Raw genomic sequence first — 24,870 nt, 5'->3', positions numbered from 1 at the left:
CCAAGCACACCAGTAAAGTAGCAATAGCTTTGCTTATTAGCTCATTATCATTGTGGAGTGGCCAGCCCAATCCCTGGATCTTAATCCAATAGAAAATTTGTGGGGTGACATCAAAAATGCTGTTTCTGAGGTAAAACCAAGAAATGCAGAAGAATTGTGGAATGTAACAGGTGCCAGAAGTTGGTTGACTCCATGCAACAGAGATGTGCAGCAGAAACACTGCTTATACAACTAAATATTAGTTCAGTGATTCAAAGGAAAGCAAAATCTTAAACAGGTTATATACAGTGAATGTTAGAGTTTGTAAAGAAGAATGCAGAATAACACAAATTTAATCATTTTTTTCTAGGGATTATGTGACCTGCAGCTCTTTGCTTTATGATAATGGTTTATGTGATTTAAGCTCCTGTAATAAATGTATATATTAATTGGAGCTTTTTTTATATACAGATATGGGATATACTATCTGGAATGCTGGACACCTGGATAATAGATCCCACCTGTGTAACTCAGCTTGAAGCCCATATTTAAAGTAATTTTGCTGTTGGAACGTATTTCTATTAAAAAACAAAAAAGTAAACATTTTTTAAAAAGCTTTTTTTTCTGACTGAAATATTCAACCATTGCTGTTCCTTGCTGTGGAAGCTCATAAAGCAGTCACCTGATAGTTTTCCTTGATAACTTTTACCAATGAAGGGATTTATAGAGCGTACCAAATATTTTTTTTTTAAATAAATACATCTTCCTGCACATTTTCTGATAAGCTTCTTCTGTGCAAATTAAATGTATGGCCTTAAATCACCTTCTAAAATAGATGATAGAAATGTCTATTTGATTGCAGGCAGGAGGCTCCCAAGTAATTTTCACGAACCCGCTGGAGATTGTAAAGATTCACTTACAGGTCGCAGGAGAGATTGCGACGGGGCCAGTGCCCTTACAGTGCTGCACGATTTGGGATTATTTGGTCTCTATAAAGTGAGTGCTGCAGGCAGGGCCGCCATTAGAAATCACGGGGCCCCGTACAACAAAATTTTTGGGGCCCCCTGGGCCCCGCCCACACTGACGACCAAGCTCCGCCCCATATCCTGCCCACATCGCAGTTAAAAGACCACACAGACATCAGCGCTAAAAAAGTAACCCCCCCCCCCACACAAGTTGTAAAAAGCTATTGATGGTCAGGGCCCCCTTATAAAAAAAATTGGGGCCCCAAAAAAAAAAAAATTAAAATTTTTTCTTTTTTTAAAAACATTGGTGGCAGGGGCCCCCTGTTAAAAAAAACTTGGGGCCCCAACAAAAAAAAATGTAAAAAAAACTAAAAAATAAACAAACATTGGTGGCAGGGGCCCCCTTCTAAGTTAAAAACAAATTGGGGCCCCAAAAAAAATTTGAAAAAAAATTAATTTTTTTTTGAAAAAAAAAAAAAACATTGGCGGCAGGGGCCCCCTTATAAGTTAAAAACAAATTGGGGCCCCAAAAAAAAATTTGAAAAAAAATTAATTTTTTTTGAAAAAAAAAAAAACATTGGCGGCAGGGGCCCCCTTATAAGTTAAAAACAAATTGGGGCCCCAAAAAAAAAATTTGGAGAAAAAAAAATTTTTTTGAAAAAAAAAAAAATGGTGGCAGGGGCCCCCTTACAAGTTAAAAACAAATTGGGGCCCCAAAAAAAATTTAAAAAAAAAATAATTTTTTTTTGAAAAAAAAAAAAACTGGTGGCAGGGGCCCCCTTACAAGTTAAAAAAATTTGGGGCCACCAAAAAGAAAATTAATTTTTTTTTTTTAAAAAAAACCCAAAAAAAAACAATGGTGGCAACGGGGCCCCTTACGAGTTAAAAAAAATTGGGGCCCCAAAAACAAAAGTTTTAAAAAAAAGATTGGTGGCAGGGGCCTATAGAATATTAAAATAATACATTGGTGGCCAGGGGATTAAAAAAAAAAAAAAACACAAACTGGTGTTCAGTAGAATTGAACTCATGGCTTCAGTACTTCAACTTCGCCTCCTTTCGTGACTTCGGGTCTTTTCACCGCTTCAGGACTTCGGCTTCGGCTGTTTTCGTGACTTCGGGTCTTTTCGGCGCTTCGTGACTTCGGCTTTTTCCGTGACTTCGGGTCTTTTCGTCGCATCGGCTTCGGCTTTTCGGCACTTCCGCATTCGGCACTGAAGAGGCAAGACGTACGGCTCGGGCGCTCATAAGGGGGGCCCGGATCTTCAAAAAAATGCAGCGCTGCCGGGCCCCCCTTCATGCCCGGGCCCGGTACGCTTGTCCCCCCTGTCCCCCCCTGATGGCGGCCCTGGCTGCAGGTATCAGTTTCTTGGCATGTCTGTGTAAATGTGCTGCTCATTGTGGGAAAGAGGCCCTTAGTGGGGCCGAATGAAGTTAGGCTGGGGCCCCCTCCCCCTGGTTTGTACGGGTTGAGGCACTCCTCACTCCTACCCCTCCCACCCCCCTTTTGGCTAGAACAATGGGGCAGTAAGTTTCGGCGGGAAAAAGGGGGGCGGGAGGAGGGAGCTGAGGGGAGTGCCGTGGGGGTGGTTTAGGGGTTAAAAGGAAAAGCAGAGCAGGAGAGCGGGCATTAACTGTTGTTTTTTGTCTCCCACCCTCCCACCCTAGGAGAAGATGGAAGCGAAATATGGTACTCCAGGGTTCTTGGAACCGATCGCCTTAGAGGGGTCAGGAAGGAATTTTTCATCAGGATGCAAATTGGCTATAAGCTCCTGAGTTTTTTGCCTTCCTCTGGAATGCCATTATCTGTGTAGGTCAAAGATAGTTTTTCCCCTGACGCAGCTGCGGTTCCATATTGGGCGTCAGCACGGCTCCGGAAATGGTGAGATTTACAGTGCAGGCCTACCCTTGGAGAGTCACTAGCGTGGATCAGACTGAGACTGCACGGTCTTGTCTGAGTTCAGCTGAGAGGCTGGGTTAGCGCCACTATTGCACATGATAGGGAGCAAGAGGATGGGTAACCGTAGGTCACAGAGTGCGTTTTGCCCTGAATCTCTGCTCCCTGTAAGTCGGTAAAGGTATGGGCGGAGGCCCAGAGGTAATGATAGGAGCCGCAGCTGTGGGTCAGGGGTGCCTAGTCCTTTGTGAATTTGTAAATAAAGAACGTGACCTCCACAGATTTTGCCACTATTCATGTGTTTGTGTTTTTATTTAATTGAAATGTTATGATTCAGTTAAGGTAAAGTTAAAAGAAGGGAGTAGGGGGATCCTTAGCCTAATTCTACCCTCTCATCATTCCTGTACAACTTGCTTTTTCCTCATTAACCAGCTTCCAGAAAAAATCTCAAATGGATTGTTTTTCTTCCATCTTGAAAAAAAAACTCATTAGAAATTAGGTAAATCCAGTGATTATTAATTGGTGAATATATTACCTGGATTACGTCTTCTTACTGCTGTATTTTTCTCTTTTTAGTGTGTTGTCCAATTAAACGGCTAACGTACTAAAGACATATCTACATATCATTAGTTTGAATAACAAAATAATTCTTTCAGAATTTGTTGCAATAGAGATTTTTAACTCATCTAGCCACATTCCATAATGGTATGAGTATAATGCTATTTGTTAGGTAGTTCAAAGCAGCTGAGCATATACAGTTTTGATATAAGAAAATTTTATTCAAAAGCAGGGTTCTGTTTGGGTTTTTTCTTGCAGAGGTTTCACTTTAAGTAAATACTGTAATGGCAGTACAGAAGCAAAGAAAGACATTGTAATGGGGCTGCAGTAGCATTCTGTCTCCTTTTGGCTCACAGGGATCTTTACATCTAGATTCCTAGTCTCAAGCAAGTGTAAAGGTAGCAGCAAACCTTTTGTGTGTTAGTACTGCAGTACTTGGCCTGCTCTTTAAATTTCATGGAAAGATCTTGATCTGAGAGTGACAACCAGAGTGCTAAATCTTCTCATTCCTTCTTGCCTTTACTGTCAATGAAATTGGGAATTGGAGCTGAGGAAGACCAACATTGTTGCCCATGCCACTATATATACCACGTACAGTGGGAGCAGCATTGTGCAGCCTCTCGACTCCCATAAAACTGAAGTGGAGATCAAAGAGCTGCCTTTGTCTTCTGTCACTCATGTTAGCCAAGACTTGGTGGTCAGCATCGCCTTCTTTTAGTAAAGTGCTATCCAGCCTTTTCCATGTGTGTGCTTGTTGTGAACATACAGTATTTTTGGGAACCTGAGAATATGTATTTATACATGCTGTTTGAGCCGGCCCTATAGAAAATGAATAATACTGAAATCTACTACCATGTGACCACTTCTTCACAATGTTTTTTGTAGGTAAGTGTGATCCAAGATTGATTTGACACTTTTCCCTGAAAGGACCTCAACTGGAATCATGTTATTTTCTCATTGAAGGGTGCCAAAGTCTGCTTTCTCCGTGACATCCCATTCTTCACCATCTACGTTCCTGTTTATGCGCACTCCAAAACCATGTTGGCAGATGAGCATAGGCACATTAGCGCACTTCAGCTTCTGACAGCTGGCGCTGTTGCAGGTATAATTCTATTTTAAAAAGCCCCCCCTCCCCATTCCTTCAGTGAGATTAGTCTATGTTGTTGTTAATAGAGAACATGAAAATTGTCCTCATCAGACCGTTTATACAAAAGCAGTATCAGTCACCACGGAGGTGCGGTAAATATAAGCTCTCAGTGGGCGATATCGTTGGTTTAATGAGAGATAATTACATTAGCATAACTGATGTAAACAGCGTAATGGCATTCAGCAAGTCTGAGAAATCTATCTGTCCATCTGTATCAGGCTTCTGTCAGCAGCTCGCTCTGAGGCTTTCCATCAGCCAGAAATATAATCAGAAAAGGGAAAAATATCACTTGTAGAGCAGCCGTCATTGTATGGACGTATATCGGATTCTAGGAGACCAGTTTTAACGCACGTAGTTTTTTAATATGAAAAAGGCAGGTATAACTTACTGATATGTTAATTGATGGTTGTAATTTGATTATTGCAATCTAGAGAAGTTGTTATTAATATGTATGATACCCTTGAACTCATTTTCCCTGCGTTCCTCCAGCTGAATTTACTGGAATTCAAGGAAATTGAGTCAAATATTGTGCAATTTTGTTATCCATAATCATGGCCATAGATCCCTGATCTGTTCATTTGCCAAACAAATAGATCTGAGAGGAAGATGTGGTCCCTATTACTTCCATATCTTCTAGTCGTACATCTACACATGGCAAGAAAGGACAACAGCAGTTGAAATGTTAGACAGAACAGCTCCGATCCAACAGAGAGATTTGTCTGTTTGAACTGCCCTAGGTGTCATAGGTTCTTGGATTTTCAGCCAAAATGTCTAGCTAAATCTGTATCTATATGGCCAATTTTACACTCCAAGTTTTCTGCTAAATCTGCTTCTGATTTAACAGCATTTAAGCAGGTCTGAAGCATTGTGGGCATGTGAAGGTATTATGACTCTGCAACCTTAGCCTGGCTTTGTTAACTGGAGTTAAACTGGTGAAGAGTAATCAGTTCAAACAGTAATATGTGCATCACCTGTTATTGGATATGTTGGTTTTGTTTATATCTATCCCACTGCTCCACTACAGTCTCCAGAATCCCATTGGCTGTCACTGTGAGAGTCGCAGGTTGAAGATGATTGTCCCTGCCCCCACTTCAACCCCCAGCCTTGCACCCCCCCCCCCAAGGATGATGCTGAGATTTAAGGCTAAAAGAGGCAGTGGCACTCTTGGTCAGAATAAAGATGTATACTGTGCTAAGTCTACGTAATAGTGTAATATAAGATACTTCCAACTCAAAGTCATTTACACATATTGCTTTGCCCTAATGGGTTGAATGAAGTAGGTGTTGGACTCTGCAGACATGTGTCTATCCTCCTACACAAAAGACATTGTCCTCTGGCCATGGAACATCCTGACTTACAGCTAATGCAGGGCAAAAGCCACCTCGTGCCCAAGGCAAGTTTTTTTTTGGCTCTTGCAGAATGTAGTGGATCTGCTTCCTGTTGACCAGTAATAAAGGTGGCATTGTGACTGGCTGCTAAACAGCCTATTCATCTGGCTTTCAGTAGTAACATAGAATTCAGGCTCTTGAGCTTTTAGCTTCATTATAGATGAATCCATGTTATTAGTGTTCCACAAGCAAAGGCAAATCCTCTGAAAGGAGATTGTTTATTCACATTAGCAGTGCCTGGCCATTTCTGCATGTACCAGGGGTGAAGGATATGTTGAGGTTTCTGGGCCTGAAGAATAAAAATCTATTTACCTTACATACCAAACATTCAGAATTAGTTCCAAGCTAAATATTGGCAGTGATGGAGTCTGCAAAACCAAAATGTTTGTATAATTCTTGGATACCCCATAGACCACTTAGCTGTCCTAATGCTTCTTGACCTAATTAAACTTTAAAGTGCATGTTTTGTTTGCTGTATAAAGTAGTCTAGTGTTCTATATCAGTTATCTACCTCAGTTTAAACATCTACCCAAGTGGAAAAAATCTTAATTGATCAGGCATACTTATTAAGGATTTGATCCTGTTTATGCCAAAAACAGGATTATAAAATATTAATTTACATTTCAGAGTTTTATTCTCAACCTTTTTCTCATTTGTTGGCCTGTTTTTGGAGTGTGGGAGAAAACCAGAACCACTAGGGTTGCCACCTGTCCTGATTTCACCTGGGGTGCTTGGGTGAAAAGTTCCTGTCTGGATTTCCAAATTAGGAAATCTGAACAGGACATTGAAGTGAATAACATGGCAATCAGCCAATCGCTGATCGTCACGTCATCAGTCCTGCCCCTGACATCACTCCCCAACGTCACCCACCCACCATTGTCGCCGCCCCACCAGTGCTGGGGGTGAGAAAGAGAACTAAAAGTCGGGGAGAGCGAGGATCGGACATGGGGTAGGCGGCAGAGAGAAGGTACATGGCAGGCGCCCCCCCAGCTTTGCACCCTAGACACTTGCCTACTCTGCCTGCCCCTAGTTCCAGCCCTGCCCACCCCATGTTGCCAGCCTGCCGCCTGGCCATTTTTGGGGGGTAAAAAAGGTGGCAACCCTAAGTACTACTGTACTGCAAATCTTTCTTGGAGGTCTGACTGTTTCCTAAATCTACACCTATGTTGACAAACTCTTGTGTTCAGCATTTATTCTGTCTTTGGGCACAGTCAGTATGTCAGAAAAATATTTCAAGGATTTGTGCAGGTGATACTACTCAGTATTCTTCTTGAGCTGCAGTGAGCACTAACAACCAATAGATTAGAATTGTCAGGGGCGTAACTATAGAGGAAGCAGACCCTGCGGTTGCAGGGGGGCCCAGGAGTGTAGGGGGCCCAGTGAGACCCTAATTAATTAGCAATTTTAATATATCTCGGTAAAATAGGCCAACTTATAAATATTTTGGGGCCCTAAATTGAATTTGCTATGGGGCCCAGTAATAACTAGTTACGCCACTGAGAATTGTGGTTCACAGCTCAAAATTCTCCTTTCTAAAATACCACAAATTTCCTCAATCAACAAGTTGACAAATGCTTGTTTTGTGTAGTCATTTTTTTACCAATGGGCACAAGCAGTATGTCAGAAATAAGGGTTTGGAGAGATGATAGTTCTCAGTGTTGCTGTTAAGCAGCACCGAGGTCTAACCCAATAAATAGATTAGAATGTTGGTTAAAGCTGGCCAAAGATCCAATTTGAATCCATCGGGCTTTCCCATCTCCTGACCTGCCACTAACCATTCAGATCAAATAAAGCAGTAAAAGAACAGATCAGCAATGTTCTGCCCCTGACAGCAATCATACGATAGTTATGTCCGACCAAAGCTAGTGATAGTCTCCCACTGAAAATCGTACGATCGGCAATACACGCAGAGATAATATCAGCAGCCGACAGAAATCTTTTAACCTGTCCAAATTGACCAAACGACCGATCTCTGTGGGATGAAAATTGTCGCGACTCTCCGCACACCGTCCGAAAATCGTACCAATCCTCAATTCATACGAATTGCGTCTATGGCCAGCTTAACTGCTCAAAGCAGTAGAACATATTCTCAATCTGCTTCTCTTTTGTTGGCAAACTTTTGTTTTCTGAAGCCATTTTGTACCATTGGGCACACGCTATATGCCAGAAGCAAGGGCTTGGATAGATGATAATGGATGATGTGGTTTTTTCGGCGCCACTTTTCCCGCCATTTTTATGAATTACTCGTAAACTCATTTTTTTTACCGACAATTTTTCAGACACTTTAGGCTCTCCAAAATGAAAATGTCAGACAAATTGTCATTTAGAAAGTCTTGGTAAATGTCGTTTGTACGATGAAAAGATATACGACATTTTAGAAAATTGTCAGACTTACGAGACATTCAGAGATGGTAACATCTGCCTTTGTGAATTTGCCGTTTATACAACATTTTACAAATTTGTCGACCGCCACTTCTGGGTTACTTTTTTTACCGACACTTTTGTGAATTCCCCCCATTGTGACAAAATAAGACAGGAATCTGGTTTGATAAATGCGTTACTTGAAAAAAAGCAGTGATTGGGCCTGAAACTTTGTTTTTCTGACATCTGAGCCATGAATCCAATAAAGGCTTTTTAAATTATATTCAAGGGTGGTGCTGTGACTCCAATTACCATTGCACAAGATAGTTGAAGTGGAGAACTCTACATGGGCACCTGCTTATTTGTTTATTCGTTTTGGTGAGTGCTGACCTGCCGACCAATTGCATTGTTTTGATAAATGTGTTAAAAGGGAAAGGGATGAAAGAATAATGCAGCATTGACCCCCCAAAAACAAAATGTGCAATAAACCTCTTTATTTATGGTGGTCCATTCAAATGAATTCACAACAGCTTATACCACCCATGCCAGTCAGCTCCTGAAGAAAGTGAAGTTATTCACTGCTATTTTAAGTGTGACACAGCCATGTTAATGGATTTACATCTTCATTAGGAGCACTGTGTTTAATGTTTGATGTGTGTAGGAATGCTGACAAGCATGTAATTTGGTATACAAAAAGACATCTGCAAGACAAATGGAAAGTTATTTGGTGGAAAATAAGCTGCGCCGCCCAACATAAAGCATGAGATTGATTAATACTTTGTTACGGTGATTCTGGAGAGAAGGTTGATCGCATGTAGCCTTTTAAATATAATTACAGTTTATGGTAAAGTTTCTCATATTGTCCAAATGAAAGACACGTAAATAGAATGGGAAATAGAATGCTCGGTTGTTTAATGCAGAATCACATTACTTTAAAGTCTGCAGTTTGCACCACTGCACTTACCCAACCAGTTAGGCTTTTATTCAGCGCTGCACAATATGTTGGCGCTCTAAAAATACTAGGTAATAATTATAATAATAATTTTCTGGCTTGCAGTAGACAAATTAAAACTTATTGTTGATTGGTTGCTATTGGTAACTTAAAGGAGTTGTTCACCTTTCAGTTAACTTTTAGTATGATGTAGAAGAAGGCAACTAATTTGAAAACTATAAAAAAGAAATAATGAAGACCAATTAGTGAATCAGCCCCAGTGATAAAATAACGAATTTCCAATATTATGGAAAGATCAGTTATTCTGAGTCCAAAGCATTCTAACAGGTCCCATACCTGTATAAACACCAGAACAATATACACTCACAGGATGAGTTTCCCCGAAAATCATTTATGATGAAGAGGAGCCCCAGCTTAGGATAGGCAGTAAGCATCTGGCAACACTGGGGTACCTAACAAAATGGCACCCCAATGATTGTATCTTTCCTCCTCAATTAATTAGATTATTGTTCAAAATGGATTTACTGTATATTATATTTTTACAGCCATAGAATTCTAGTTGTCCATTATATATAGATACATACACATGCACACACTCCATGCATATAGTAGGGAAGAGCTGGATAAAGTGCAAGCAGGGCAGTCGGTATCCATGTCTCAGCCTGTGATTAATACAGAACAAGTACCTTTTTCCTACTCCTGTTACTTTGGGTGATTTCACTCCAGACATGACAGGAGAAGTGAGTCCTTGAGAATCTGGGTCCCTGCAGAATGAGATCAATTTAAAGAAAGTAATTTCACTGAGAACATTTTAGATTGAAGCCTGGGCCGCTAGAGAAAGGCTATCCTTCCACTGTACTACTTACCAGAGGAGGTTATTTCTCAGGCCAAATGATCATTTCTAACAGGTGGAAAGTATATAAAAAGAAACAGATTGGAGCCAATTTTCCTGCCAGTAAAGGGGTTACTGGGGAATTCAGAACACTGCTAATAACCCATATGTTATGTGTAATGTTTAATAAAGTACATAAGTACTGGTAAAAAAATGGTTAACAGTTTGATAATTCTAGGAACTTTTACTTGAATAGTACAGTGTAGTTGTAGTAACCTGGGGCTGTGTCTTTCCTTGCACAAAAACAGCAACAATAGTCACTTTATGATTTAGAGGCTAGCTATTTGTATAAAGGGATGTTCTATCACAGGCATCACAGATACTATCTGAACCCAATTGGTTATAGCACTGTACCCTAGAGGGCTGTCACTCATTGGGCTTTCTGACCAGCACATGGGCCTTGTGGAGAACAGCAGTAGTAGTAGTACCCATGGCCCATCACTGCTTTATCCTTTGCTGTGTAAGGGAAACACTCTATGGCAAATATTACTGGATTTTAGGGTTAAAAAGAACTAAGGGTTTTCTCTATGGGGCAACAGGAACACCTATAGGCTTGTTATTCCCAAGAAGGGGCAGTTGTAATAATTTGGGACAGTTAGCTGGTTGTCATGGGAATCCCCCTTCCATTCATATCTCACACATTTCGTTCTGCTTATGATTTCTTTTGTTCTGTGCATGTTTACAGCTTTCATCTTTTTCTCCCATACTTTCCATCTGTTGTTTCTGTTTATCTCTCCCTCCTTCTCGCTTTCATTGTCTCTTTTACCCCTTCCCCATTCGCGCTTCACTTCTCCCTCTGTTGTCTTACTCCTCAGTTATCTCCCATTTTACTTTATAGCTTTTTCTCCCCCCTCATTTGTGGAATTTCGCTCCTTGTTGTGGTCTTTCCAACTCAGTACTAGATGTAAGATTTAGTGAACAGTGTTACATATACTCTCCCAAAGTCTTTCACTGACATTGCCAGCATAAAACCAGATTAAAGGCCAGATTTACATAGCGGGCGCCCCTAGGCCCACTGCCATTCGTCACGTGTTTATTCATGCAAATCTTCATAATCGGGACCTGAGCAATGTGGATTGGGCATGGGAAATTTACAAAATAATTGTATCTTCTGCACATCCCCAGTGTTTTTGAACCAATGTGGGTGTGGTTGGGCAGCATGCTGCCCCCTAAAATCCTAGGCCCGGGCATAGGTGGCCTTTCCACAAATCTGGGCCTGGCCAGATTTTAACTTGCTTCCCTAGAACAACAGGGCAACAGAATGTTTGTACATATTTATAGGAATCACTAGAGCAGGGTTGTCCAACTGGAGGCCCATGGGCTGCATGTGGCCCTCCAAAGGATTTTGTGGCTCCCGGTCTGCTCAAAGGCTCCATAAACTTCACTGTGTGACATCATCATTTTAATTAAAATTGGCCCTCGAACATGTTGTAGGACTAGGAGAAAAAAATCAGATCAGTACAATGAGGCAGCACACATGCTTCATTCTTAACTATTAATTGTATGCTAACAAATGTCTGGAACCTCTTGCTAAAGGGAAGTGCATCATGGAATTATCTATTATTTTGATTCTGTCAAGTAAAAAGAAATATGATTTAATCCTGCTGTTAATGAGCACTAGCAGTTATCCGTGTATATATACCCTAAACGGAAACAAACAGTAAACACCCTTGCTTGGAGGAAGCCTCTTATTTCATAACATTAACTCTGTCTGTTGAACATAAATAGAATTTTCAGAACAGACATTACTGTATGTAAAACTGGAATTTACTCTTCCCCTGGGACTTGTTTATGAAAAGAGCCTTTTAATGTGCTGGTAGCAGAGAGTGTCTGCGGCTCTCTTTATCCTTTACAACTGTCTGGGCCAATCAAAGAATACTAATTCTGATAGATCCCTACTAAAATACTTGGGGGGACAAATAATACGGTCTGTGAGCTGAAGAGTTTGAGTTAAATAAAATCTTGTATGTCACAGTCAGCCCCATATAGTATCCAGTCACACAACACATTAAAACTTTGTTCTTTAGTAAATGTTTTTCTGTATTTCCCTTTCCAGCAAACTGGAAGCCGGCGCTGAGCCTTCTCCAAAGACCAGAATCTCTGACCTTCCTCCAGCCAATCCAGACCATATTGGTGGTTAGAGACTGGCAACCGCAACATTTGCTGAAATAGAGAACAAGTTTGGCCTTTACCTGCCTAAGTTTAGGTCTCCCGGTATGGAAACAGCACAGCCCAAGCCTGTATAACGCGTCATCAATGGGTGCAATCTGAGCAATATTTCAAGAAGCAACACTAAGGTATATGTCTGGTCAATGCATGTGGGTTTAAGGGAACCGCTTGTCCAGGTCACACCTTGTTTCAGTATAGTCATTTGTTGATGCACAAAAAATCTTGTTTGCACAAAAGAGATTGAAGCTTCATTTCAGCAGCCTTATTTCAGCAAAAGGAATGAGGATAATAATATCACGTGGCTCTCAGAGCCCTCTGATTGGCTAGTTTGGCCGAGGCACAGTATCTATACACCCCATGTACAATGTGTTCTATTTTCCTTCAGAGGAAGGCCTTGTTTCTCATAAATGTTACTTTACTCAGCTTTGTTCTCCATTACTGTACATATTGTACATCTGTACAGAGACATCATGGCACATACTCTGTTACTCTGTCTATAAGGAGTGGCAGCAAATGTACAGGAAACCTTGAAAGTGTTTTATTACAAACAAGGGGGCAATATATTGCATTCAATTCTATTTCAGTTCACATATTGTTTTCTCATATTGACATATTTTATGGAAATACGCCGTCAAAGTCTGATTTGTCATCAGAGCTTGTGCAGAGTCTTGTGCATTTATTTTCCATACTGATAGAAGTCCTGCAGCCCACTTAAATGGAACATAAATCCTCCACCAACCCCTTTCCTTTGCATTCTCTTAGTGCTCCAAAGTAAACAGCCTAGTCTTAAAGTGGACCTGCCACCCAGACATAAAAATCTTCCTTTTTAAATTAAACATGAAATCCAAATTCTTTTTTTTATTAAAGGATTCATAGCTGTTGTAAATGAAATTATAAATCTCAACTGTCAATCAAATATTGCCTGCCCCTCCTCTATGCCTCTATATCAGCTGTCAATCAAATTTTGCCTGCCCCTCCAAAATGCCTTAGGCAAGATTTTGAGATGATGCAAGGCTTGCTTTCATAACTGTGTCCATCTTGATTGGAGCTTTGTTTTGAATCTCTAATAAAGTGCGGTGTACATAAGAATTTCCCTTACTGAAAACCAGGGGCGTAACTACAGAAGAAACAGACCCTGCTGCTGTACAGGGGACCAGGAGGTATAGGGGCCCTATGAAGCCCTAAATAATGAGAAATTCCAATATATATTGGTAAAAAAGGACAACCTCTGGTTATGTTGGGGTCCCTAAAATTAATTTGTTGTGGGGCCCAGTAAAATCTAGTTATGCCACTGCTGAAATTCATATATAGAGAGCACATTTTGCTTTGGTCTTATTCTAGTTAGCAGCTGACTGTGACACACTTCAGATTGGCAGTTTGAATATAAGAACAGGAGCCATAAGCAACTTATCCAGTTCAGGCTTCCAGTTCCACATATATTTCAAGAACATAACCTTCCTCCCATTGGGTTTAACCCCAGTATTCTGGCACAGAGGACATATTATAAACTGTTATTGAAGTCTACAGACGAGGTAGTACACTGATCCTGAGTTCACCTATACTCCTTTATCCAATAATATCCCACTGCCTCTTTATTACATTGAAAAGCTCATTATTACTTGAATTATTTGGTTGGTGATGTTCCGACTCCACTGACTGACTGTGTGCATCTGATACTGGAGCACCAGGTTAGTTTTTACAGTGCTCATTTAGTACAGGGCTCCAGAGTGGACCCTCATCTGACCAATAATTGAAACTCAGAACCATCCAACAGCCACAAACAAGCCTGTTACCCAGTTTCTGCCAGCAGCCAGGGAGTGATATGACTGAGGAGCAAAGGAAAGATTCAAATAAAGGAAATTGTTGATTTAAGAGCTAAAGTTACAGTAGCAGAATGTTCCCAGGAGCACAGGTAAATATATTCATATCCTACCAACACCCAACCTAAGAGATCATGCATCTTACATGGGCTTTTTCTCACTGATAGTCACCATGCTGCAGGGCTTTAACAACTGTAAAGGGCACCAAACTGACTATCTTCCTATAGTAATATCCACTGAGATATATTCAATATGAGCATGATGGTATGTACTCTATTTTCTTTTGCACTGAGGACCATTTACCCTAATGTCAATCCTCCAGGGGTCCTAAACCTGTTTAGAACTGCCTATCTAGTCCATGAATTTCCAAATCTCTCCCCAAACTTGTGCTGAACTCCCAGTATCAGCCAACGTTCTTGACCAATTGGAAGTGCTTGATACGGCAGATTTCTAGTATGACATTATTTATAGTAACGTTGCTTTGTTTAACCATTTAAGTCCTCATACTCACCGGCTTATGCAAGCCCCATTTACCCTGATTAGGAACATGCTGGGACCTTACGTTCTGAGAGTAATTAAATTTGACATTATGAGCACATCATCATTACAGCAATTGTTTTCATCAGATCTTTACATAATTGGATGTATAGCTTTGAATCTTTCTCTGAAGCACATTGCATTAATAACCTTTAAGCTCAATCAGCCAAGGAGAGCTCCTTGAGAGTATAGGAATGAGCTTCCCCCAGTGACCTGCGTTATCTGCTGCATCCAACTCCGCTTTGCCTTGCTATTCCCTGTCAGCTCCATTAGGGAATGAGTTCCTGCTGGGATCCAAGGCCTAGCAGAAGTAATAAAATAACGGGAGTTCATGGATTGCCTTTCATTTCCGAGGGATTTCACATTTTTGCTTGAGCGGAATTCAATGAGCTGTCTCTGGGATGGAATCCTGAAAGAGCAGTTTCATCAGGGAAATAGGACAAAGACAATTTTGATAAATAACTGCCTGATCACTTACAGACGCTTCCATTATCTGTGAATTCTAAGCTCAAAGCAGAATGAATTGTTTCATGCCAAACAGATGGAGAAAAGAGACGCTGGTAAAATAATTCTGTTGTTGTTACATTGAAATGGAGGAATGTCACCGGAAATGGGATACTTTGGCTCTGAGAATGACACAAGAAAGCAAATGAAACAATATAGTCAGGTTGCATCAACATATATACAGAATATTTTATATTTATAGTACTTTATATATGTTGCCGCCCCAGCAGAGCTTATAATCTAGTTTGGACTTTTGTACCAGCCTAAACTCACTGCAGCCTTTAGCAATGAAGATCTGGGACACTGTATATGCCCAATAGCTCCCCATGTTCTGTTCTTTCGGTTCACAACACATTCTCTGTGCTGCTGTCACTTACCTGAACTTAAAGGGGAACTATTATGAAAATGTAATATAAGCTTCATACTGAAACAAGAAACGTAAATACAATCAATTAAATATTCAGCATGCCTTCTGAAATAATCAAGTTTATCTTCACTATTCCTCTCTCAGCATCTGTTTCTCTTCATTCTGTCTTCATGCAGCAGTTTGGGTGTCAGATATTCATTGACAGTTAGATCCAATATATCTTATAGGTGGAGCTTCCTTTCCTAGAAGATGTATTAGAGCTCATTCAAATAACCGATTCCAGTACTAACAAACAAAATCTAACAAAATAACTGCATTTTATCCAAATCCTGCATCTAGAGAGACATGATGTCTGGTGATTTTAATCAATATTTGGAAACCCGTTATCCAGAAAGCTCCAAATTACAGAAAAGAAAGGTTGTCTCCCAAGGAAATCCATTATAATCAAATAATTCACATTTTTAAAGTTGATTTCCTTTTTCTCTATAATAATAATAAAACAGTACCTTGTAATTGATCCAAACTAAGATATAATTATTCTCAATTGTATGCAAAACAATCCTATTGGGTTTAATAAATGTTTAAAAGATGTTTTAGCATACTAAAGGTATGAAGATCCAAATTATGGAAGGATCCCTTATCCGGAAAACCTGAGGATTCTGGATATCAGGTCCCATACCTGTATTGGATCTAACTGTCAATGAACATCACCTGACTCCAGAATGAAGAATGAGGAGAAACAGATGATGAGAAAGGAATAGTGAAGATAAACTTGTTTATTTCAGAAACGGTACAGAATTTTTAATTGACTGTCTTTAGAAAGTTTCTTATTTCAGTATGATGAAGCTTATATTAATTTTTTATTTTCATGATAGTTCTCCTTTAAGGACTGACACAATATACTGTATACATAAAATAGAAAAGTCATGATACAAAGTTGATTAGTAGTTAATACACATTACATGGCAGCTCTGAACCAGTGCAATTATCATTAGAATAGAATATTCAGCCTTTTAGCATCGGCTTCTAAGACAAATGAAATCTTTTTGCTGCTGGTTGATGATTTCCCACAAACTCTAAGCTTAACCCAACAGCAGCCGGGAGCCCACTGAGCATGCGCAGTGCCACTGACACACAAAAAAGGCCTAACAAGATAAAATAAGCCCAGGAACTGCTGTTTTTAAAACTCTGCCTTGGGCTGGTACAGTATGTTCAGTATAGAAAATACATTTCCAGTAATATCCTTTTCTAGGTTTTAGTTCTCCTTTAAGTTACTGGTCTCTGATTTGGGGAATTTCTTGTGACCCTGAGCAAGTTGTATGACCTCCCCATTTCTTGGGTGCCAAAATGTTATAAACTCATTTTATATTAGTAGTATAATTAATATTAACCAGGTAGTACATAGACCAATGATTGATTTGAGTATAACAAACATGTAGTTGGCATTACATCTATACACTATAGGAGACCAGAAATCTGGTTTAGCTGTAGCTTTTTTTTTTTTGCAAACAATATATTTAATTTAAGCAGGAATAATGGAGTGAAAGGGAAAGACAACACGCAAAGCGAATGGCAAACTGTACAGTGTGATTTGGGGCTGGAAAGAAAGGGATTGTTGTGGTGAGAGAGGTTTTTGGAACGGCTGAAGGTAAAGCTCTGCTCAGCTATTCAATAAGTCTTACCTCCTCCTGAAGTCTCAGCTCTGATTATGTGATCCAGGCTCTGTGACATTCTCCTAATGGAATGCTAATGATTGCACTGCTTTACCTTAATGGTCTGCATATTGTTCAGTAAGGCTAAGGGCACACTAGGCGATAGCGCCGCGATTTGACTCGCGGCGACTTTTCGCCGCGTCTTTTAATCTGCAATCGCTGGGGAAACTTTGGCGCTGGCGTCTATGGGGAATCGCGTCAAATCGCCAGCGTAAAAACACACGCGGCGATCTTTTTTCTATTGTCGCTCGAAATCGCCTAGCGAGGCGATTTCGAGCGACAATAGAAAAAAGATCGCCGCGTGTGTTTTTACGCTCGCGATTCCCCATAGACGCCAGCGCAAAAGTTTCCACAGCGATTGCGGATTAAAAGTCGCGGCGAAAAGTCGCCGCGAGTCAAATCGCGGCGCTATTGCCTAGTGTGCCCTTAGCCTTAAACACAAACGGACTTCTTTGGGATTTCAATTTAACATCTCCGTATTTTTGTTGTCGACCATTAAATTCATTGGCTCTTTATATAGTGAATAAAGTACCCCCTCTTGTAAAATATAAGGATATTATAAGTTACCGAGGAGTTTCATGACCATATAAAAACACGAGGCCGAAGGCCAAGTGTTTTTATACAGGTCATGGAACTCCGAGGTAACTTCTAATATCCTCATATTTTGCAACTGGGGGTACTTTATTTATTATAATACACAAATTTTAGTGAGTCATGTGACAGAAATGACATCAGAACTCACCGTTTATAACTGATGACATCAGAACTCACCGTTTATAAGGATATAATTTACAGGATATTCATGGCTTTTGTGTATTATAATAATATATATATATATGTATGTAGGTGTGTGGAATTAGTTTCACCTGCAAGTTGCTATACTAGGGTCTAAACCTCCATCTTTCCCAATATTTGTCTCAGTAAAAAAAAAAAAGCTTAGCCCTTGTATAAATGCTCAGTAATATTTTGGAAGTGTAAATGAATCAAGGGTAAGTGCACACCTGGCCACACTGTGGATGTCTTATACAGAACAGTAAAGGGCTTCTCCACATTCCAAACACTTTTTTTCAGTTCAGTTATTTTCAGATTGTTCACCAGAAGTAAAGACCTTATCCAATTACTTTCCATAGTTCCATTACAGTTTTTTCAGAATTGATGTTTAAAGTTGAATGTTCTTGTCTCTAGTGATTCAGAATTCTGAACTGTTACAATTTGCTACATTTAGTTGCTATATTTAGTTAATACCTTTCTCAGCAGTATCTGTGGAATATTAGTAACTATTGTATCAATTATAACAGCTGCCTTTAAAGGGGAACTCCACAAAAACACAAGTTTTTTTTTTAAATTAAACATATGTAAAGTATAAACATGTAAAGTAACTTTGCAATATACATCAATTAAAAAATATGCAGACTTTTCACGATGTGTAATGGTTTGTAACAATTCCCTAAGCATAGCCCCCTGCTGATCTGTCTGACTACTTTGCTGATCTGTCTGACTACTGTTACTGCTACTGTTGACAGATATCAACAGACATCTGTCCTCAGCCTGTATCTTCCAAACCCCACAATTCCCTGCACACGTGATTTCAATAAGGAACGGAACATCATAGTGCAATGCATTGTGGGTTATGTAGTTCCTGCATCCTGTATCTAAGCTGTGGAAAAGTTGTTACAATTTATAACATCAGTGTTTAGTCCCTCCTTCCCTGCCAGGATTTCAAATGATACAGAAAGAGAAAACTGTTAAACAACTGGATTTCAGCACAGAAAATGGCATTTATTCATACTTTTTGAAGAAATATGTAACTGTGATTGGTATATTGGGGGTTTCTCTGTTATGTGGGCCTCTTTATCAAATGGTGGTTTGGAAGCCGGAGTTCCCCTTCAATAAAACTCAAGGATTTTGCTCAGTAGGGACAAATATAACAAATGTATCAACTAAATGTATCAATTTAGAACAGGTGACCCCCTCCCAGAACTGCTCTCTTTGTTTTCTGAAGTCGCCCAAAGATTCCTCGTGAGGCAACTTCGGAAAACGAGTGCCATGCCGCAGGCTATTTCTCATTCTAGCAGGGGGAAGACAGGGGGAAGCAGTTCGGGGAGATTAGTCGCCCCCAAAGAAGAGGCGATTAATCGCTGGGCAACTAAATCTCCCCGAATCTCCCAGTGTGACCTTACCCTTAAAGGACAAGTAAATGGAAATTTAATGGGGTCCAATACACACACGTACCTTAGATCTTCATATTTTAGAGTTTTTGTTTTAAATTATTTACCGTCTTTTTCTGACTATTTCCAACATCATTATAGGTCACTGACCCCAGCAGACAAAAAATGATTGCTCTGTGAGGCTACATTTTCCTTTCTGTATCAAGGCCCTCTCCTACTCATTTTCCTGTCTCTCATTCAAACCACTGTCTGGTTGCTAGAGTGAACTGGACCCTAGCAACAAGAAAGTGTCTGAAATCCCAGTATGGAGAGAGCTGTGAAACAAAATGCTTAATAATAAAAACCCACAACTAATAAAAAAATAAGATCAACTGCAAATAGTCTCAGAATATCACTATCTACATCATACTAAAAAGTTTATTTATAGGTGAACAATCACTTTTTTTATAAGCTGAACTGAAGAAGCCGCTTGGAGGAGAAACATTTTTAAGATTATTAAACCCAATAAAAATGTTGAAAAAAAATAAAAATTATTCAGCTCGTTCAGTTGCTTTAGACTCTACTACATACCCTTACAGCTTCTTGTGTTTTCTCTGCTATAGTTTATTTGTAGAGAAATTACCAAAACTTGTACTTTTTGGTTCAGTTTCTGGGGTTGAAAGGATTTTCCAGATAACAGGCCTTTCCATAATTTGCATCTCCATACCTTAAGTCTACTAGAAAATATTAAATCAACCCAATAGGTTGATTTTGCTTCCACTGAGGATTTATTATAGCTAAGTTTGGATCAAGTACAAGCTACTGTTTTATTATTACAGAGAGAAAGGAAATAATTTTTAAAAACTTGGACTATTTAGATAAAATTGGGTCTATAAAAACAGCCTTTCTGTAATTCAGAACTTTCTGGATAACAGGTTTCCAGATAATGGATCCCATGCCTATATAGCTCTGGTTTGAATGGCTTGGACAGATAACTGTCAGGGTAGCAAACTATCAGTCAACTGCATGAACAAAAAGTTACATTTTAAAATTAACCTTTACACCTTGTTAGAGCCAGGCCTAGTAGGATTTTTTTTCATTTTTCAATTGGTCTTGCTTTATGATTTTTAATCCTGGTCACCCCGCCAGCATTTAAAACACTAAATGGATGTCGAGGTCATTGACCCTGGCAACCACGAAATATTTTTTGCTCCCATTCATCTTCCATTATGACTTCCAAATCACTGCATGATCATAAGGGATCTTAGCATCTGGATAGCTAAGCTAAAAAAGTAGAATCATTAAGAATTTAAAAAAATAAAACAGTGTGAGAATTGCCTTAGAATGTCACTGCTAAAAGGTATTTTTAAGGTTGACGGTCCCCTTAAAGAATGATGCATTTTGACCATTATGGTGTAGCAGTACAGGACTAAAGTGAGAAATAGAAGTAAACGAAAGTATCACTAGATGACAGTTTTAACCACTGGAATGTTGCACTGATGGTATCACCCTGGTGCTGCTCCTATTGGCTGGCAGGGAAGCCATTGGAGGGACAGGCAGGAGTTCTGTTAAGGGGCCCCAGACAATCTAGAAGGAGGAGGGGCTTCCCACGAATGGGGCAGGTCAAAGGCCTTGGCCAAGCAGGTATAGAAAAGCTAAACACATACATTTGCTATACTGGCATGATGTGACTCAGTGGTCAATATTGGGCAATAGACAACATTCCAAGCACTTTCCCACTGGCTGTACATACAATGAAGGCAGCAGTGACGGTTTCATTTCACAAACGTACACAAATTCTGAATACACTGGACACAATAAAAGGACCACTGGACTGGGTTTACAATGTTCAGTTAAAAAGTTTACTTTTAATAAAATGTCAGTCTAGTTATGCAGTTGCTTAACAAAAAAGCCAATAAGTGGTTTAATGAGATTACAGAAAATGGCAGTTGCATGCAGGTGGAATAGTTCGTCAAGAAGGCAGAAAAATCAGCAATCGTTTTTCTTTTGGAATCTAATGCGACTGTTTTACCCTGAGGAGATGGGATTTCATTACAAAAAAATAAGATTTATATTAGTAAGTTAACCGGTTTGTAAAAAGTGGGAGGAGACTGAATAGCTCCTCCCACAACAAAGATATGTGCATATAGGAAGTATTGCGTGTCAGGCCACATTGTACTTATACAAAGGAGGCCACAGGACATAGGTACATCCATAAATAAGAAAAAAGAGACACTGCATTGGTTTACAATGAGGTTTATAAAGTGTTGGAGTCCACAGATCAAATCCACATTTCTTCTTAAATTATCTTTAGATCAGTTACACGCCAGCGCTCTGTGGGGTAGTATTAGGGAAAGGCTGGGATTTTTGGTGTCGCATCCACAATCTCAACCAGGTATGCGGTTTGCTGCTTCCTCCTCAGCATCGGCCCTGTTGGCGTTGATCTCAGCAAGGGTTCTGGCGAAACGGGTCCACTCGTCATTACGAGGTACTGCAATTTGCTGTTACGAAAAAAAAAACATCAAATATAATTAAAATAAAAGTAATCCATAGTCGTTTGGGTGGGTCATTATTTGGACAATTGGTAACGGTACAAAAACTGGAGCAAAACTGCACATACACAATTACCCATAATAACCAATCAGCAATTGATCAGTATACTGCCAGAAAGCAAAGCAATCTGATTGGATGATATGGGCCACTGCACTGCTGCAATTGAGCATCTGTCTCCGAAAAAAACTCAGAAAAAAGAACAAACAATTCAAATCTAAGCAACTGTCCAATATATATTCATTAAAAATACTCCTTAGTTTAAGAAGTGAAAATGTAATCAGTAATGAAAGTCTGCCCCTTGCTATTAACTGCACTGGCGGTCCTGGCTATTGTAACAGTGTAGCAAAAAACAGCTGATTATCAGACATGGGAGAGAACTGAATTTTGCTAAACTGATCAAGAGTCAGAACCAGTGCAAAGAACAGAAATGGGCAAATACTCAACTGCAATTACATTTACAAATAACTTTACAACCACTATAAAATGTTACTGAATGAATACTGTAAAGTTGCTAAGAATGTAATTTTATTAGGAAGGATTATATTTTTGGTTTATCGTCCCCCTTGTAAAGAAACGTAAATTTTAAAGGAGAAGGAAAGTCTTGGTGCACTTGGGGGTGCCAAATGTTAGGCACCCCCAGGTGATTGTATTGACTTACCTGAAATCCCAGGCCGGTGCTTCTATCAGCAGAAAACTGCACTGGCCCAGGGTTATACCAGTGAGCATCGCACTTCTCTATCGTCTTCTGCTTTCTTCATGCGGCTGCGCATGCGCAGTAGCATGAAAAGCCGAACTTTATAACTAAAAAGTCGGCTATTTCGTTCAACTGTGTCTGCGTTTGCCCCGGGAAATTTGAAGAAAGAAGAAGATGGAAGAGGATCGCTCCGTGGTGCTCACTGGTATAACCCCGGGCCGGTGCAGTTTTCTGCTGATAGGATTTCCCGTGTTTCAGGTAAGTCAATACAATCACTTGGGGTGCCTAACATTTAGCATCCCCAAATGCACAAAGCCTTTCCTTCTCCTTTAATTACAGTCATGTTTTCTTTTGCAGTGATAGAACGAAACCAATTGGTCAAATGGAAATGAATAGTGTGTGAAATCATTAGTCAGTAATTTTACCCCCAGCACATTGCAGCTAAATGAGATGCCAAATCAGGTAACTTTCTGAACAACTTACCTCTCCCACGTCGTAGATAAAGATTTCTCCTTCTGAATTTCCGACAGCAATCTCTCTCCCAGAGTGAGTCCATCGCACACGATTTAGGGCAGGGTTTCCATCTACTGTAATGCTGGCTGTGGGAACCTATAAAGAGAATAATATGTAGATGTTGCCCAACAGTACTAAATATATCGTTTGTACTAATACAGTTACGGCTTTTGTCCAGCACAGCATCATGGGGTGTTGGGGATCATGACAGACTCACTCACCTCTGTGTCATTGTTCAGATTCCACAAGTCAAGTCTCCCCACTCCATCGACACAAGCAAAAAGGGCAGGATGAGTAGGAGACCACATAACATCATAGACATAATCAGAGTTGTCTTCGAATGAATAGAGAGGCTTACTATTCTGGAGACAGATGAAACAGAGTTAAATTCTATAAACACTGACACTATTCTATTTAAAGGTTACATGTGTTTGGACATAAGCTGGAAAGCAACAACCTATTTTATATGCTAAAGGTTTTCATCCTATATGTATGGAGGGAGCCGTGAATGGCATTTAACTCATTACATACACTATGACTTATCTGGAATGGAAAGGTGGACACTGCGGCCAATAGTGGCACCTGAATAAAGGTTTGGGAGAAACTACCTTAGTTGTCCAAAGTTTCACTGTCCAATCAAAAGAAGAAGTGACAAACAAATGAGAAAAGTCGATAGCTCCAACGGCAGAATGGCAATGTATTCCTGTGATTGGTCCTTGGTGGCCTTCAAACATTTCACTGATTCCAGCTTTGCTATAGGAACAAAGAGCAACACAGTCAGAATTAAACGCCAAACATTTACACAATTTGCCACTCAGTATTTTAGGGAAAAGTAATTACCAGGTAAAGCAATAGGTCAAGAACATATGTAAATATTAAGGCAAGTAGAATACCCAAAAAAGTTAACATTTCTCCCTCACTGCTAAGATTAAAAATACTTTTTTTATTCTTTGTACGTTTAAAATTGTTCCAAATGATATAAACCTGTATTCGATTTTTATGGGCCGTTACAGTATATTGAATTTACTGTATATACAAAACTTGGTGGCTCGTCACAATCTATTTGCATTCACGCTGGGGTCCTGCTAAAAGTTACATTCACATTCACTAATGGCTTGGAGTACTTTAGATATACTGTTGTTTCTCTACAAACTTTGTGCCATTAATAGGAACAACTATAGGAAATAACTTCCCATCATGGCAAATGTGAGCCATGAAAGACACACAGCGTCTTTGTCCTCGGCTTTTAACGTTTGGGGGGGAAACAAAAAAGTCCCCAGAACAATGCAAAAGGGAAGGAAGATCATTTTGTTCACAAAGAAGTTTCTTTTCGTCCCCGTTTAATGGGGCAATTTCCATCTAATATTTGATTGCAAAGTTCTTGCAATATGTCTTACTAAGTGCCATTAGGAAAGCATCTTCCCTGTCAGCTCTGTGAATCAGAGAAAGAGATTCAGCTTCTCATTGTACCTGCCGTGGCGGCATGCTGTGTACACAGAACCTTCCTCGCTTCCCACCACAAAGTTATTGACATCTCCCACTGGGAAGGACATACAGGTGACAGCTACTGCCTTAGACTGCTTGTGAACCAACTCCATGCTGTCCTGCAGAGAAGGAGGGGGAAGATATAAAGTCTGTCTCACAGTCTCATTCATTACAATGTGCCCAGGATTATATTTTGCGAAGGGCGAGATTAATGCAAGTTACAATTAAAGGGC

At 39.8% G+C, this 24,870-nt stretch overlaps 1 protein-coding gene and 1 long non-coding RNA gene across 7 annotated transcripts in view; one reads left to right on the top strand and one right to left on the bottom strand.

The window, feature by feature from the left end:
- Window positions 1-452: 452 nt before the first annotated feature.
- On the top strand, window positions 453-13,467 carry LOC121399063. Its single transcript, XR_005964722.1, has 4 exons — window positions 453-532; window positions 842-975; window positions 4,282-4,498; window positions 12,193-13,467. It is a non-coding gene; the product is annotated as an uncharacterized LOC121399063 (long non-coding RNA).
- A 7,773-nt stretch (window positions 13,468-21,240) lies between these two features.
- dync1i2.S (dynein, cytoplasmic 1, intermediate chain 2 S homeolog) overlaps window positions 21,241-24,870 on the bottom strand; it is a 44,113-nt gene continuing 40,483 nt past the window's right edge. For all 6 annotated transcript variants that reach the window (XM_041577728.1, XM_041577729.1, XM_041577730.1 and 3 more), the window contains 5 exon segments: window positions 24,623-24,756; window positions 23,761-23,905; window positions 23,374-23,514; window positions 23,123-23,248; window positions 21,241-21,893 (listed from right to left, as the gene is read on the bottom strand). In XM_041577728.1, coding sequence (XP_041433662.1) covers window positions 21,780-21,893; window positions 23,123-23,248; window positions 23,374-23,514; window positions 23,761-23,905; window positions 24,623-24,756 — 660 coding nt within the window. In that variant the 3' untranslated portion in view covers window positions 21,241-21,779.

The sequence above is a fragment of the Xenopus laevis genome, chromosome 9_10S (assembly GCF_017654675.1).
Source record: "Xenopus laevis strain J_2021 chromosome 9_10S, Xenopus_laevis_v10.1, whole genome shotgun sequence".
Taxonomy (NCBI): Eukaryota; Metazoa; Chordata; class Amphibia; order Anura; family Pipidae; genus Xenopus; species Xenopus laevis.
The sequence above is the reverse complement of the archived record's forward strand: the minus strand, read 5'-3'. Positions and strand labels throughout refer to the sequence as shown.